The 15,394-nt window shown below is 49.0% G+C and overlaps 1 protein-coding gene across 1 annotated transcript; it reads left to right on the forward strand.

Annotated features, from left to right (window-relative positions):
- Positions 1 to 950: 950 nt before the first annotated feature.
- Positions 951 to 6,264, forward strand: NKX3-1 (NK3 homeobox 1). The gene is made up of 2 exons (XM_032989986.2): positions 951 to 1,322; positions 3,292 to 6,264. The coding sequence occupies exons 1-2, from the start codon at positions 974 to 976 to the stop codon at positions 3,699 to 3,701; spliced, it is 759 nt and encodes a 252-aa protein (XP_032845877.2). The 5' UTR covers positions 951 to 973; the 3' UTR covers positions 3,702 to 6,264.
- Positions 6,265 to 15,394: the final 9,130 nt, after the last annotated feature.

The raw sequence follows: 15,394 nt of genomic DNA on the forward strand, positions 1-15,394 counted from the left end.
AAATCTGTCATAGCAGAGCGCTCGACTCATGGTTTTTCTTGGAGTAGGGAGGGGTTTGCTCCTTTTGGGTGCCTTTGAACACAGGGTCTTGCAGGATGGTGTACACAGGTACTAAGGCTTCTTAAATAAATGCTGTCCCATTCCACAGCTGGTCAAGGAATTAGTCTGAGGTTTACGCTTAAATTTTCATATGAACCCTCTGCCCCTTTCTGTGCAAACATTTGCCTCTGGAGCCACTCTCCCTGTCTGTTATATCTTAACTTTCATTTTAAAGCCCTCACTCAGCTTTACAAAGCTGATGAAAATGCCTTTGACATTTCCCCCCTGTTTTGCAACAAACTGAAAGCACATCAAAGTGGAAAGTTTTGAAGAATGCCCCCAAAGCCCTCAAAATAATAAAAAAAAAAAAAAACAAACCAATCTTTTTATTTTCTTCATTTTTTTTTTCCCCTGAAAACAGCATTTCCCCAAAGATGTCAAGGGATTACCCCAGGACATAAATAATTTCCATAACAAGGAGCAAGCAGAGAGCCAGCTCGATGGGGTTGGGGCCGAGGGTGCAGAAGCTGTCCCCTTGCAGCGCATCCTTCCAAGGCAGCAATGCTGCTCCCTGCTCCTCTGGCCAAAACCCCCACCCTGGGCGCATTTTGATCCTGAAAAGGATGAACTCAGGCATCCTTCTCTCATTGTAAAATCTCAGGGGGGTGATATGCCAGCAAAGGAGTAACAGAGGGGCAGAGGAGGAGGCTGAGGCTTGGCTGTGACCCCATGGATCCACGGGGAAGGGAGTCCTGAGCAAGAGGGAGAAACAAGCAGTCAGAAAAACCGCCGGAGCCAAGACACAACTGAAGGGCGTAGACTCCTGCCAGGGATCTCCAATCAGGCCCAGGGAGGCTTGGCTGCCTGCCCTATAAATGCAGCGCAGGGAGGGTGGGAAGCCAGCGTGCCTCTGGGCAGGGAGAGGAAGAGGAGGATGAGTGCTGGAGTGCTCCCCTCAAGGAGGCAGAGAGCACCCAGCGGCACCCCAGCAGGGATGAGCCAGACCCCAACAGCAGCCCAGCAGCCCATTCCCATCTCCTCCAGGCCCCGGACATCCTTCCTCATCCAAGACATCCTCCGGGATGGGGCAGAGCGGGGAGCGCGGCCGGAACGGGGCAAGAGCAGAGGATTTGGCAGCCCAGAGGACGGGGAGCCAGGGGCGGCCACGGCGGAGGGGAGCGAGGGCAGCTCAGCCCCGGGGGCTGCCCCAGGGCTCCCCCCCAAGAGCCCTCATCCCCCAGGAGCACCCCAAGGCCGAGGGACACCCCACGGGGCGGATGCAGGTAAGGGGGTGGAAGCTCCTGGATCAGCGATGGCCGCGCTTGGGTCAACCAAGGGGCAGGGTCCAGCCCCGGCTGCCTCGAGCATCCAGGAGCCAAATCGCCCGTGCTTTAAATACCAGGGAGGATCTGTGCTTTAGCAGTGGGAAAGTAAAAGAAACAGCAACTGCGTGCAAACCTTTCGCCAGGCGCGTCAAAGGACTGAATCTGCCTAAAATGCCACTTTAATAAAAAAAAAAAAAAAAAAAAAAAAAAAAACCAAAACAAAAACAACGACCAAAAAAAAAAAAAAAAACAAAAAAAAACAAACAAATCCAGCCGATGGATTTCTGCGTTATCTTGGGAAATAAAGTTCCCTTTCAACACAGAAGGTCCCCAGAAAGGGTGGGGGGTGGTTTAGGGCTGCCAGCCCAGAGGGACAGTTTGTGCTGGTCCTTCACGCCGCCGTGGCCAAGCTCATCGGTGCCTCTGGTCCGGGGATATTTTGAAAGTCCCCGTGTTGAATTTGTGCTGTTTGCAGCAGGGCTCAGCTTTCCCGCCTGCCCAGCCCCAATTTTACAGGGTGCTCCTGCCTCTGCCACTGTACCTCACGTGGTTTATTGATAACGATCCTGCTCTTCTTGCCACAGCGTCCCTTTGTAGGATGCGATTGCTAAATTCATTGCAGGCAATAAGGTTTCACTGCAGAAGCATCGTACCAAAAATCAGTCAGGAGCAAATTACTTTGACCAGTGTCTCTGCTGTTGCAGCAGCACAAGCACGGCCGGGGCTGCAGGAGGGGACTCAGCTTTTCCTTGCCCAAACAATCCTGGGCTGAGCTGCAACAGCCAAAAAAGCAATTTTGAACTCTCTAGCGACCAGCTCTTGCTTGCTAAGAGAGCCCTTGCCAGGGGAATTTTGGCTTTACGTTTCAACTCTATTAAAAGAAGCTTCTACATAAAAGCAAGTTCAGAAACAGCCACCGGGCTGATTATTACGAAAATCATTAAAAGCCATACCAAATCTCCCCAAAAGTGGCTAGTGCAAATCAGCGAAGCTGCAGGGATTTTAGCGGGACAACCATGATTTACTCAAGCAGAGAATTAAGCCCCTTGTTTCTATCCTGAGCATTATGCTCACGTCTTAGGAAAATATACTAAGAAATAACTAAAGGTTAAAAAAAAAAAATTGGGCTATTTCATCCTAAGCTGAGTAATACACAAAAAGGAACTAGCTGCATAAATAAATTGACTTAAGAAGTTTTAAACAGTTATAGGTGACGCCTCCCAGGGAGCTCAGCACCTTTCTGGGTCGCGGCTCAGGCAACCAGCCGGTGCCACGAGAAATAAGTCAGAGCCAAATACTGAGATGCTGCTTTGGAGCTGTGATCCGAGGCCAGGTCGGCAGCTATGTGTGCCACGCCAGGCCTAAAGGTTTAAAAACCTGACCCCAAATTTCATGGCATTGCTTTGGAGTCATGAAAGAGAAAAGGGAGGAATTAATTTCTTTTCAACGTTTTGCAGTCTGCTTTAAGCTGCACTGATTTCCCATTTCTGAGCTATCCTCCGTAGCTTGAGGATAGGAACTTGTTTTCTGTGGGGATCAGGATTTCCCCATAGGCACAGCAGTGAGGATGTTTCAAAGAAGTGTCTAATAGTAGGAATTCTGCAATAAAAGTCTCAAGAGCTATTGATGCCATAATGTATGTAAGAACAGTACCTTGAGGTTTTAAGCAGACCTCCACCAACACTACAAAATAGCCTTTTCAGTATTATTTTAGTCCCTTGAATGTATGTTCATATTGAATCCATGCTTATACGAATTAAGTGTGATTTAGGAAGAAAAACTCCCTTATATGACTTTAAGATGGTGTTTGTTCCATTAAATGAAAATATTTCCGAGATAATATGACTATTTTGCTCTCTGGAAGGGAAAAAAGCAAGTGATTTGGGCAATTTCCAAGCAGGTAATTCTCAGCTCTTTCTCCCTGCAGATGCCACGGCAGAGACGGACCTGTCAGAGTGTGACCCCCCCCTGCGACGCCTGCCCATCGCCCCGTGCCCCCCCAAGCAGGCGAAGCGCTCGCGGGCAGCCTTCTCCCACACCCAGGTCATCGAACTGGAGCGGAAATTCAGCCACCAAAAATACCTGTCGGCCCCCGAGCGAGCCCACCTGGCCAAAAACCTGCAGCTCACCGAGACCCAGGTGAAAATCTGGTTCCAGAACAGGAGATATAAAACCAAGAGGAAACAGGTCGCCTCCGAAATCAGCAGACTGGACACGCGTCTGGCCGGGCAGAAAGCGGCCGAGCTCCCCGGAGCATCGCTGCTCGCGCTGCGGGGCGGCTGGCAGTACCTGCCTTGCCTCTACTACTTGAACGGCTGGAGTCCCTCATGGTGGTAACCTCTTTTTTTAAGTGGAAAGCATCCTTTTCTCTTAAAATAGTTTGGGGTTGGTTTGGGTTTGGGTTTGTTTTTTTTTTTTTTTTTTAATATTGCATCGCTCTTTCTAAGTGCTAACTCGGGGACGGAGACCCCATTCGTGGTAATGATCAGCATCTCTTAGATGCTGCACAAGCTTCTTGTCACTAACACTGAAAAAAAAAAAAAACAAACCGCAAACAAAACAAAACAAAACAAAACAAAACAAAACAAAAACAACAAAAAAAACCAAACAAACAAACAAAAAAAAAAAACCAACCAACCCAAAAAAACCACACACCCCCCCCAAGATTTTAAAAGCCTGTAATTCAGCATGCTTGATAGCACTGCTCTGGGTTCAATCTGCAGCCGTATACTGCAGGCTCTTTCAGGGACAGAAAGGGATGGTTCAGCCCCAGAGACAGCGACTGCCCCTCTCTGCCCCTGCTAAATCACCCGTGCCCCCCTAAAGCCTTTGTTTCTTGCTGAGATCAAGCGGGCAAAATGCAAACTGCTGCTCCTGGGCTGGCACCAATATGGCCCCAGCTCGGCCACTTGGGCCACCAGTTGTTGTATGATCTAAAACTTAGGCTACTAAAAAAAAAAAAAAAAAAAAAAAAAAAAAGCAAAATAATTTGCATTTCTGCCATTGATATCATAATTGCTAAAGGCCCCAGAGGGGCCTCAGAGCCCCCCAAAGATTTCTGCGTGCTGTCGGGCAGCACCGCAGCCTCCACCTGGGGCAACTCATGTGGCTTTTGGGGAGAATTACACCGCTTTCTGCCACGAGCAACAACAACCCGAAGTGCCTGCCAGCCGCGGAGCTGCAGCTGGGGACCAGGTTTGCTGGGGATGGAGCCGTGCCAGCCTCCCCCCACCCCCCAAACCCTCCCTCTGCCCTTCGACGGCCGAGATGCCAACAACAGCCAAACCAGAAAGCCTCGGGAACACGGACAATAGCACAATGACAGATGAGTTTTGCATATCCGGGTGTTGACGCTGTTTGAACGTTCCCATATAAGCTATTTGAAAAAGCAGCAGCTCAAAGAGTTGAACGCTCCCGTCAGCTTTCAAAGCAGCAAACACCCTGTTTGCAAGTGGTGAAATCAGCCCAATGCCCAGTGCCGAGGCATCGGGGCAGCAAGAGGATGAGATCTTTACAAGTAATTTTTTTAGTGAGACAACAACCATTTGCACTAGCAGAGTAGCAAAGATTTTTATTTTTTTTTAACTAATCATACTTAAAACTTTAGATGCCACTAAATCTATGAGAGAAAGTGTAGAAATAAATGAGATTTCCAAGAGAGGAAACACATCAGCTGCTTTTTCTCTGCTAGTGTAAAGCAGCAGAGCTGTGCTAGAACAAATTTACTCTTCTGAAACAAAAATACATAGAGGTTCCTTCCCTGTGAACCTCCAGAAACGTTCCTGTGGTACCTGCTCTTTCTGAAAGAGAATTAAAAATCACAGTGGTCCAATTCCCTCCTGCAGCAGGGAAACGCAGACAATTAAATCATGTTAAGAAACTGCTTAGATCCGTCCCTTTTAACAACATTATTTGGAAACTGATCTTTTGCCTTGCCAGTAGATCCAGATCTTGCAAGCTCACAGACATGGCAAAGACAAAGCTGCTGGGGGTACATGGATGAGGAAAAACTCAGGAGAAGGGAGGACAGGGAAGGGAGAACATGCAAACTGAAACCCTTTGCGGTAGATACTCGTTTTCTCTTGCTATCAAAGCTGCTTGCTCAGTTTGGAGGACAACCAGTTGCTTTCTAATTGTCTGAAAGTAACAGCTAATATCTTGAGGTAACATTTTTCTTCCAGCTCCTGCTCTCAGATGCTGCGGATCCCGCAGCCCCTTGGCCAGAAGGCCATCTCCCCTGCGCTGTTGCAATATGTTTCAAACCCAGTCCTGCTGCTTATCCACTTGGCTTATCTGCTGCTTGGAACAACAGAAAAAAGAAAAAAAAAAAAAAAAAGCCCTTATGGCCTCGAAGCCAAGCCCCCACAGGGCACGCATCCCTCCTGGTGGCAGCTCCAGCGGGAGAAAGTCCTGCCAAAATCCCATGGGCTCACCCGGCCCCTTGGGATGCTGCTTAAATCGATGCAGAGACACTATATTTGCACTAAATTCACTGGAGTAGTGGCTCTGACCATCCCGGACCTGCCCCTGGATATGGATCACACTGTGTCCTCTGCACAGACAGCGGAAAAGCAGCAGGGACGGGCACATTATGCTGGGAAGGACTGAACCGGGCTGGGAAAATTAGATATAAGCTGAAAATTAGATATAAACGAACGTCTTGGATGCTTCTTTGGGAAAATGTTTGTGTCATAACTACTTTCTTTTTTTTTTTTTTTTGTTTTACAACCAGTAAAATATCCTTTTTGTTGCTTCAACACCCAACTGCTCATACTTAACGTTGCTGGTATCAAAGCCAGTCCAGGGCAAATAGTTGCTATTTTTGTACATATTTTTTGATACTGTTTTACCTGATGTGCATTGTGCTTTGGAATAAAGAGCGCAGAGTCTTTATTAAAAACAAGCTGCCTCTGTGGGTTTTTTGCTCTGGGTTTGGATTTTCTTTCAACCCCAGTTTCTGCCACGGAGTGCCCACGGCTGTCCCACCAGCATCAGCTTCTCGTATGAACAACTGTTGCAGACAATGCACTCGAGTGAGTTTTGTGCAATGAATTGTCACAAGCACCAGCTCACAGGTGGTAAATCATCATTCACTGCTATTTCTAGGCACTCAGCTACAAATGCTGCTCCATCACTCATCCAGCCAGGAGTACCACTGAACACCCTCTAATCCCATTTACTCTCCCATGAGCATTAAACAGGTGACTATTTCCCAAAAGTTAGAGTTTATACAGTGAAGTAGTTTCTTTATCACCCCCAAATTACCCGTAATCCCACAATTTAAACACAATCCTGGTGGTCTCCAGGGTTTTACACTACAAGCGCTCATCCCGGTGTTTATTTCTACCCCTGCCTTCCAGTCCTGCAAGCACGTCGATGCAATCTGTGGCAGCGTTGAGCTCCATAGGACCATAAGAAAAAGAATTCGCCCCGGGAGCTGCCGGTGTGAACGTTCCCCCCTCGTACAGAGGCGGAGAGGGGCTGACCTTGGGTCCCAGCCTGCCCCTGCACACACTCCCTCGCCTCTGCTGTTGGCAGCTGCGACTTTTCCCAAGTGGATAGCAAGCTGAAACACCATTACTCCCAGCTTAATTTTGTATTTCAGTAGCTTTAAGATTAAAAAAAAACAACAAAAAAAAAAAAGCCAAAGCAGGCATTAAGATGGCAAACTGAGGTCTTGGGGAGCTCCTGTTGCCTTAGGAGGCTGGTGCCGGGTCCTCAGCAGCCAGATCCTCTGGCAGACACAGCTCACCAGGCTCCACTGCCCGCACCCAGCAATGTCATGGAAGGGAACAACAGCTCCCGAGCGTGGGTGCCCGTTTGGCACGGGCAGTGACACGCAGCCGTCCCCGCCGCCAGGGCTGGGGGCCGGCTCTCCTCCCCCTGCCCTAATCCTGCCAGCGGCTGTGGTCCCGCTCACCGAACCTGCCGTGTTCGTCACCCAGAGCAAAAAGCTGCTGCACCCCACGCTCTGCTGCAACACGCACGCGGTGAAGTGCAGGGTTTCTGCAGCGTGGGCACGTGCCGAAGCAGGCTGTGGGTCTGCCGTCGGTGCTGGCGGGAGGCAGGGGTGCGGGCAGCAGCTCCGGCTCCTCCGCAGCCTCTGCCAGCGAGAAACATCTTGGCTGACTTGCCCCTGCCCTCCCAACTCTTTTCTCTGCAACCCCCAAGTGGTTTCTTTATGGACAGAAGATAGACCTCCAGTTGGTTTTTTCCTTTTTTTTTTTTTTCTTCTTTTTCCCAAGCACAAAGCACGAGGACAAAAAAAGGGCTGTACCATTTGGAGAACCAAATCATCCGAGAGTGTTAAAGCACTAATCACAACAAGGGGAACGACACAGCAGGCTTTCCTGGTGATAAATATCCCCTTGATTAATACAGAATAGAAAAATCCCACCCTAACTGTGGAGACAGGGAGTTTTAATCAGCCTTAACGAAGCAGAACTCCTGTTTGTACGCAACTAGAAACAGAAAGCATAATTTAATGTCTGTCAATTAGTGTCACGCTCTGCCGCTAACATATCCATCAAGATTAAATAGTGTCTAATGCTGACATAACATTTACGCTTGTTTGTGCCAAATCATTTATTTAAAGCTAAAGAAAAAAAAAAAAAAAAGAGAGAAAAAAGGCTGCCTTTGGATAATGTAACTGTTGACTAACATTTGCATGCAATAAACCACATACTTGGCAAGGACTCACAGGACTGGAGCCAAAAAAAATCTTCAACTTGACCTACACAACATTTGCAAACCAGAGCAGTGGGAACAAGTTCGCTACATGGAGCTAAATAGGGGATGGAAAATGCAAGGACACCCAAAGTGCCAGGCTGCAGCAGACCAGTTTCCCCCCAGTTTTGGTACCGGTTATTACGAAGATGCTTTGGAGAGAAGTGCAGAAAACCTTTCATCAGCGAGCACTAGGATGCGTCTTTATGGATGTGCGGATGCTTCCTAAGGAAAGAAGCAAACTAAGTCACAAAACAAGGATTTAGCGCTCTTAAAAACCCTTGAGGATTTTCAATATTTGCTATTCTTATTGCAGATGCTCTTGTCATCCACAGAAACGCTCCATCCCGTTCTAACCCAGCTAGTGCCTCAGGGGCGAGGCTGTCCTGCAGCAGGGAGTCCCGCAGGCATTTCGAGGTGCTGGAGCACTTGGTGCTTCCTTCCCCCTTGAGCCATCCCGGCAGCAGCAATGCCAAAGTGTGTGTGGGGGGGGGGGGGTCAGGGAAGCACAGGAGAAGCTGAGTGGCAAGGTCATCAAGGCAGATTTTCGCCCTGATGGACAGCTGATGGGGAAAGAGAAAGGAAAAAGGGAAAAAAGAAATACATTTTTTAAAATAAAGTACTTTGGAGATGTGGCAAAATGCAGCTTTGCAGATTGACGTTCCCATGGGAAACTCCTTTGCTGCCTCTCACAAAAATCCAAGGCGCATTCCTCCTCTTTCTTCTGTTACGGTCTGGGCACCCTTTATTAAGAACAGCCGAAGGCGGAGAGAAATCTGCAGTGAATAGCCCTGGAAGTGCTTCCAAAGCTGTCTGCCCGTGGTAATTTATGGTGGTCCACTCACAGAAGGGAAAGTCTAGAGATAAGACAAGTATTTTTACAGGAAAAGGAGTTAGGAGCGAAGCATATATGGGTGGGGTTTGTGTTGAAATGCCCTGGTCTTGGAAGAAAAAGGAAACAGGGTGAAGAAAAAGGCTTTTGGAGTCAGGTACTGGGTGTCTGAACAGATGGACTCAGGCTTGTTGCTTTATTCCCCAGACAGAAATAGGAAAATGGGGGGGTAAGAGGGGCACCACGTGTGTCACCCATGGTCACCTCGCCACAGCCTCACCCTGGACCCCCCGGCAATGCCTTTCCCGGGGCAGGGGGGGTTGAGAGGGGTGGAAGGGAGCTGCAGCATCAGGGCTCTGGCTCCAGGAGCGCTGCTCGGGGGAGTCGGCCTCTCCCTCTGCTCGGAAGGCTGGCAGGGAGGGCAAGGACGTTGGGGAGGCTCCGGCCGCGGCGGGACATTCCCACTGGATTGTGACGGAGCCAAGGGGGGATCTCCGCAGAGTCAGCGGGGGAGGATGCTCGCAGCGCTTGTAGCTGTTGGCTTTGCCTAATTCCGTTCCCACTTAGGGCTTTTTCCAGCACTAGGGTTTGGGTTTCCAAGAGCCATCAGCCATGTGTGGTCTCCAAAGCTCCTCTTCTCATCCAAAGCCTTTTGGGGCAACCAGATTTCCAGACAAGCAGGGTTTTTTCAGACCTGAGGTGGTATAACCTCAGAGCGAGGCAAGGCTCCGTGCACATCCCTGTCAAGACCCACCTGCCCAGCCTGAGCATCCCAGAGGCTTTTAAAATCTAGTTTGTGCCAACTTTTAGGACTGAATTTCTAACACAGTTTGGTTTTACATCCTCCGTGTCTCACAATTTGCACCACTCAAGCCCGGTGAGGCTGGATCGGGGCTCTCAGCAGTGATGGTGCAAAAAAAGGAGAAAGGGACCCCGTCCTGAAGAGCCCGTGTTACGGAGAGGAGGGAAAAGCCGGGATATTAGCTATTTGGCAAAGTTTCCCACGGTGTTTTTCCACCGGCCGGTGAAGCGCCAGGCCCAGGCAGCACACCGGGGTCCTGCTCGCGCCGTGCCGGAAAGCAAAGGGATTAGCACAAGTCTCTCTGCAAACAGAGCTTGGGTGGGGGCGCCCAGGGCTCCTCGCCACTCCCCTGCGAATAAATGGCTGGTTCAGCTGGGAGAACGCACCAGCCGAGCTCTAGCGAAGCAATTATTCATTTGGAGCCACTTTCTCATGGGGGATGGCAGCGCCCGGGCTTCTGGGGTGGAGATTTGCAGGATTTACACAGGACGGAGTAACCCTGGAGTACACCCAGAGTAACTTCCTTTGCAGAAAGATGTCCAAATGCTTTACAAATATCACCCCAATGGCTGTGCCGCTCGGTCGGGGCCAGGGCAAAGCTCCCTCCCCAGCCCAGGCACAGGGCTGGGGCTGTTCAGAGAGGCTGCAGCGAACGTCAGATGTTCCCCCCAAACATCTGCAGATGTTTTCCCCCCCGCTGGGTCTGAAGCAAGTAGAATGTGGGCTCCCTTTGTACCAACAAGATAATATTAATCCTTTTTCTAGACTCTGGGCGTTGCGGCGGCCGGGAGCTCTGCCAGCGTCTATGGGATTTGTTTGCTGCTAGGTATCGTCACGTACGAGGCAGGGGGATGCCGATCGCCCAGCTCCCAGGCAAGTTTCCGTGATGAAGCTGAGTTTCTCCCAAATACCAGAGTTTTAGCCTAGATATCCGTGCTGTTCCCCAGCAAGTAGCTACCTGTATCAGCTGTGCCCCCCAGAACAGTACTTCCACATGACAGGCTTTATCATTTTGCCCTTTAAAAAAGGAGAAATGGAGACAAACCTACAAATCGGCACCGAGCCTGCACTGCTCCTGTGGCAGGTCCCTAGGAAGCCTCAAGCTTCCGTGCAGAACCACCGTGGGGGCTCATTTCCCTGCTCCCCAGAAACATGATGCATTTGATGACATGAGCATGAAGAGGTCCCAAATCCAGAATGATTCAGGTCTTTTCCCATCTCAACTCAAGAGCCAGCCGCTCAGCTGGATTTAACGAGGAGATGGATTGTCACCACTAAAGGCAGCAGCAAAACTTCCCAGACCCAGGGCTGCACCCCAAAGCCACAGCCTTGTCCTCATCAGCACAGACAATGTAGAAACATCGCGGGGGGGGGGGGGGGGGGGGGTGTGTTCGTGCCAACTAATAGACAAATGGAGAATTTTAAGGCAAAAATCCTGGGGAGCCTTCAAGAAGCCTTTGCAAGATCCAACCCAGCACAAGGCAGCCCCACGCCTGGGCACCAGATCATAAACAGAGTACCAGGGCATCGTCCAGTCCAGGGCCTGGAGCTCTCGGGCTTCAGAAGAGCCACCAAGGAACTAATTTATTTTGTGACACAAAGACCTACTCAACTTTTACCCAGATTTCACGATCGGCAAGAGCCAGGGGCACTCTTTGCTCTCCACAGCTTTCCCACAGTCTCCCCATTCCCAACCCAAACGACCTCTGGGCATTATTTAGCAGATGACCAATATTTCACCCCTCCCTGCTGAGCAGCTTTTTGCTGAGTGTCGATGGCACATCAACCCTCCTCATCCTCTGTTTGTGCTGGGGAAAGGAGGAGTTACTGCAGTATTTAGCTACCACACTCTCCTTCACCAGGAGACTGTTCATCTCCTTTGCAGTGCAGCCCCGGAGGCCCCAGTCGCTGCGTGCTTCTTGTACCACTTGCTCAAAAAAAAAAAAAAAAAAAAAAAATTAAAAAAAATTCAAGGGGGCAAAGCTCTAAACCAAATAAAATATAGAAAATTTTAAATGAAGGAGGATCCAGTTGATCAGTGGTTGTGTCTGGGCTGTGCTGTCTGTCACAGACCTGCATCTCTGAGCAGTTCTTAGAGGGTTCAGTTTCCTCCAGGCAAGGACAAACAAACTTTTGCTGTGCAAACTGTGGCAGGTGAAAAGGAAAATAGGGGGAAATCCTGGCTTTCCTCCTCCCACCAAAACTACTAATATTGGGGCCTTTGTGCTGGCAGCAAAACAGGCAGTAAGTGAAGCAAAAGTGAGGATGCTGCACTGGGGATATATATTGCATATTGGGGGAAGGGGACCTGCTTAATTCCAGGGCCAAAAGGCTCATGGCCAAAAATCGGCAATATTTGGAGCTGGAATTACATCTACCTCCTCCACAGCCATCCGCAGCCGGGGCTCGGCCGCACTGCAGTGCTCCATGACAGATTTACACCTGCAGAGTCCGGCGGAAAACACTTACCTGTTCTACAAATGGATCCCTTGTCTTTTAAAAGGAATTAAATCTTGTGGATAAATACAAGTGTTTTTATTCCCTTTGTGGACAGTTGTGGCAGAATAAGATAGCGGGTTAAGGTGAGGCCGGAAAACCTTTCATTTTGTGGGCTGCATCTTGTCATCCAAGGTAAATATGCAGCTTAATGAAATTTCAAGAGGGAAAAGGTGAGATATTTGCCTTTATGTTCATTACCCTTTAAAGCAGAAACAATATTTGAAGAGAAATGAAGATAATAATCACATGCGGTGAACAAACACAGCCTAGATCCTGGATTAATCAAGTGACTTAAATAAAAATCCAAACGCCAGGGCTCTGGTGGCACAGGGGAGAGCACCCACGTCCCATGGGGCACGTAGCCCTTGCACCCACCGCTGTCTCCCACATCTCTGCCAGAAGGTGCCCCCCGGACGGCATCCCCCGACACTATCCCGGGGAGGTGGCCTTCGCCATCACCACCCCCCACGTCTCCCAGGGAGCAGTCGCCCCCCGGCCTCCCGCTGTCCTCACAACTGATGCTCAGGACGCACCTTCCACCCGCCGGCACAGCCCTCGGCTGCTACTTCTCCTTTTACTCACGCAAGATTTGAGATGTTACAGTTGTTATTTAAATTTGCTCCCCTCTTCTGCTCTATACTTATAGACCCCTAGGAAAAATGCCAGTTGGGAAGTTTATAAAACATGGACTGCACGGCAGAAGGGAATTTATTTGTTGGTACCATCCCAAGACTTCAATATATGAACGAGTGCTGAGCACAGCAAAGAGAACACCCACCGCCCTATAGATCCTCGCTGCAGGAAATCCTGCAAGTTTAAGGAGTTGCTGTGGTCTACCAGATAAATAAGACGCATTAAAAAATACCCTCAAAAATTATTTACACAATAATCTGTACTGGTGCCAAAGAAACCATTAGTGTCAATTAGAAAGTCGGATGTGTTCCCAGGGCAAAACACCACCCAGCCCGGAGGGAGCTGGGGACATGAGTGTCACAGTTCTTGGCAAGTGCCACATGCCCACGGGTGTCACCTCCAGCAGCTCATTCCTCTGCCCAGGGAGCCGTCCCAGAAGTTTGAGGCGATGGAGGAGCCGGGGCGATGCCCTTGGGCTTTGCTTGCTCCGCCGCTTCCCGCTGCGGCTCTCGGTACCCGTGTGCCCCACGGACGTGGCCCGTCCTGCTCGGCTGCAGGAATCCCCAGTTCCCACTCAACAACCACCACCAAGCCAAGCAGATGCCAGAGATTTAGAGCAGAAAGGAGGGAGAAGAGTTAACCACGCACGTGATGTGTTTTGCAGAGGTCCTCCAGCCTTTCTAATAACATCAGCGAGCCTCTCCATCCAGGGACAAATCATCCCCTTCTCCCCACCACAGCCTTTTCCTGCTGGGAAAACTGGGATTCAGCCCAGGCATTCCCAGCTCTGCAGCCACCCCACACTTTCCTAACAAGCTACATCTCCTTATTTCCCTCAATAAGCCACATTTTCCATTATTATTTGCAGCACCAGCAGGATGCAGCATAAAATAAGTATTTAATTATATCAGACAACTTTTAGGCAAAGCAAAACCAGAGAAAACATAAGAAAAGTTTAAAGTACTCACCAGCCAAACGGAGGGAGAGCAGCCTGAAGTCCTCAGGGATGTCAGGATTGAAGGGCTGCAGTCACATCTCCCACTCAGGCAGGCGACCAAAGCTTCTCCCAGGGCATCTTGCAAGGGCACAGAGTCTTTTCTCACGGGCTTTTTAGTTCTCCTGGAAGTTTTTCCTTTATTTCAGTAGACCTAATTCAGAGTTTTGACAGCCTTGAGTAATTCAGGGGTAAAAATCCCTCAGTAGGGCTACTGAGTCTAATGGGGAAGACATGGATGGACAGGAATAGGTGTTATCAGCAATTTAGCTGCAAGCTTAATCACGTAATTAGTAACGACACATCAACCGAACACAGAAATTCCCTCCTGATCAGACACATAGTAGGGGCATTTCTCACTTTTTGGGGAGTTACTGGGAATACAACAGAGCTGAATAGTGACTACAATGAACAGAAATGTAGAGGTCCTCACCAGCCTTCACATAAAACCAGTATTTAGTGTTTTAGAGGTATGTATGAAGTGTGTTACATACCTCACCTTTCAGGACTACGCACATTTCCTACACATAGGGAAGGGGGGGGGTGTTAAATATTTACTCTATAATGCAAACAGAAATATAAACCTGTCAAAAATATTTTGCTGAGCACAAATAGCACTTTATCTCTTGATCTTGTCTCTTAAGCTCATCAGCAAGGCGAAGCAGCCTGCTCTCCACCCCAGCACATCAACAGTCCGTTGCACCTTCTTGATTTTTCAGACAGTAAAAAAAAAAAAAAAAAAAAAAAAAAAACAAGGAAAAAAGAAAGAGAAGAATAGGTGAGAAAAGGAAAGTCCGTTTTCCTTTGGGGTGGACCAAGGGCAACAGCGTCTTGCTGCTGCTTCCTTTTGCAGCCAGCCCTGCCTCCCCAGGTAGGTGTTTGCTGCTAAATCTCACAATTATTATTATTATTCCCAGCTGAGGTGCCCTTTGTCAGCCCAGGAGGGGCTGAGGCAGAACTGCTGGCTGCCTGCATCCTAAAAAAAGTTAATCTTCGTGATTTTAGGTGCGTCTCTTAATTGCTGCACCAGGAACACACCGAAATCAATGCCTCCTACATCGCTGGAAGGTGCATACCCTGGGGATGAGCATCCATTCCAAACTTGTCATTTTCTGAACAAAGTTGATAGGAAACAAATTATGCTCCATCCCCTTGTCAAAACGACACAAGGCTACTCCCAAAATAATCCTTCAGACACAGACCCCGGTTTTTAAGGCTGGAGATTTACTCTAAGGAGTTTCAGACTCTTCTTTTTAAATCAGAGATGCACAGCACTTGGTAAGCCGAAATGTTATTTTAAGACAACCTGGGTGTCATGCTACATTTGGAACCAGGGCCATGTGGTTCTGCCAGGTTTATTAGAGGTAAAAAAGAGGAAAAGCACCTGCAAGAACCCCAGATCCTCTGGACAGTGTTATAAAGAGTCAAATTTCAAAATAAGGTATGGTAGACTTCAGTTAGACCAAACTTCAGCCTGAAAAGCTGCTGCATTCGCAGAGCCCCCAAACTCCCACAGAGCCCCCGAGATGGCAAACAGCACAAGC

Source organism: Tyto alba, unplaced genomic scaffold (assembly GCF_018691265.1).
Source record: "Tyto alba isolate M040663 unplaced genomic scaffold, T.alba_DEE_v4.0 Super-Scaffold_34, whole genome shotgun sequence".
Taxonomy (NCBI): Eukaryota; Metazoa; Chordata; class Aves; order Strigiformes; family Tytonidae; genus Tyto; species Tyto alba.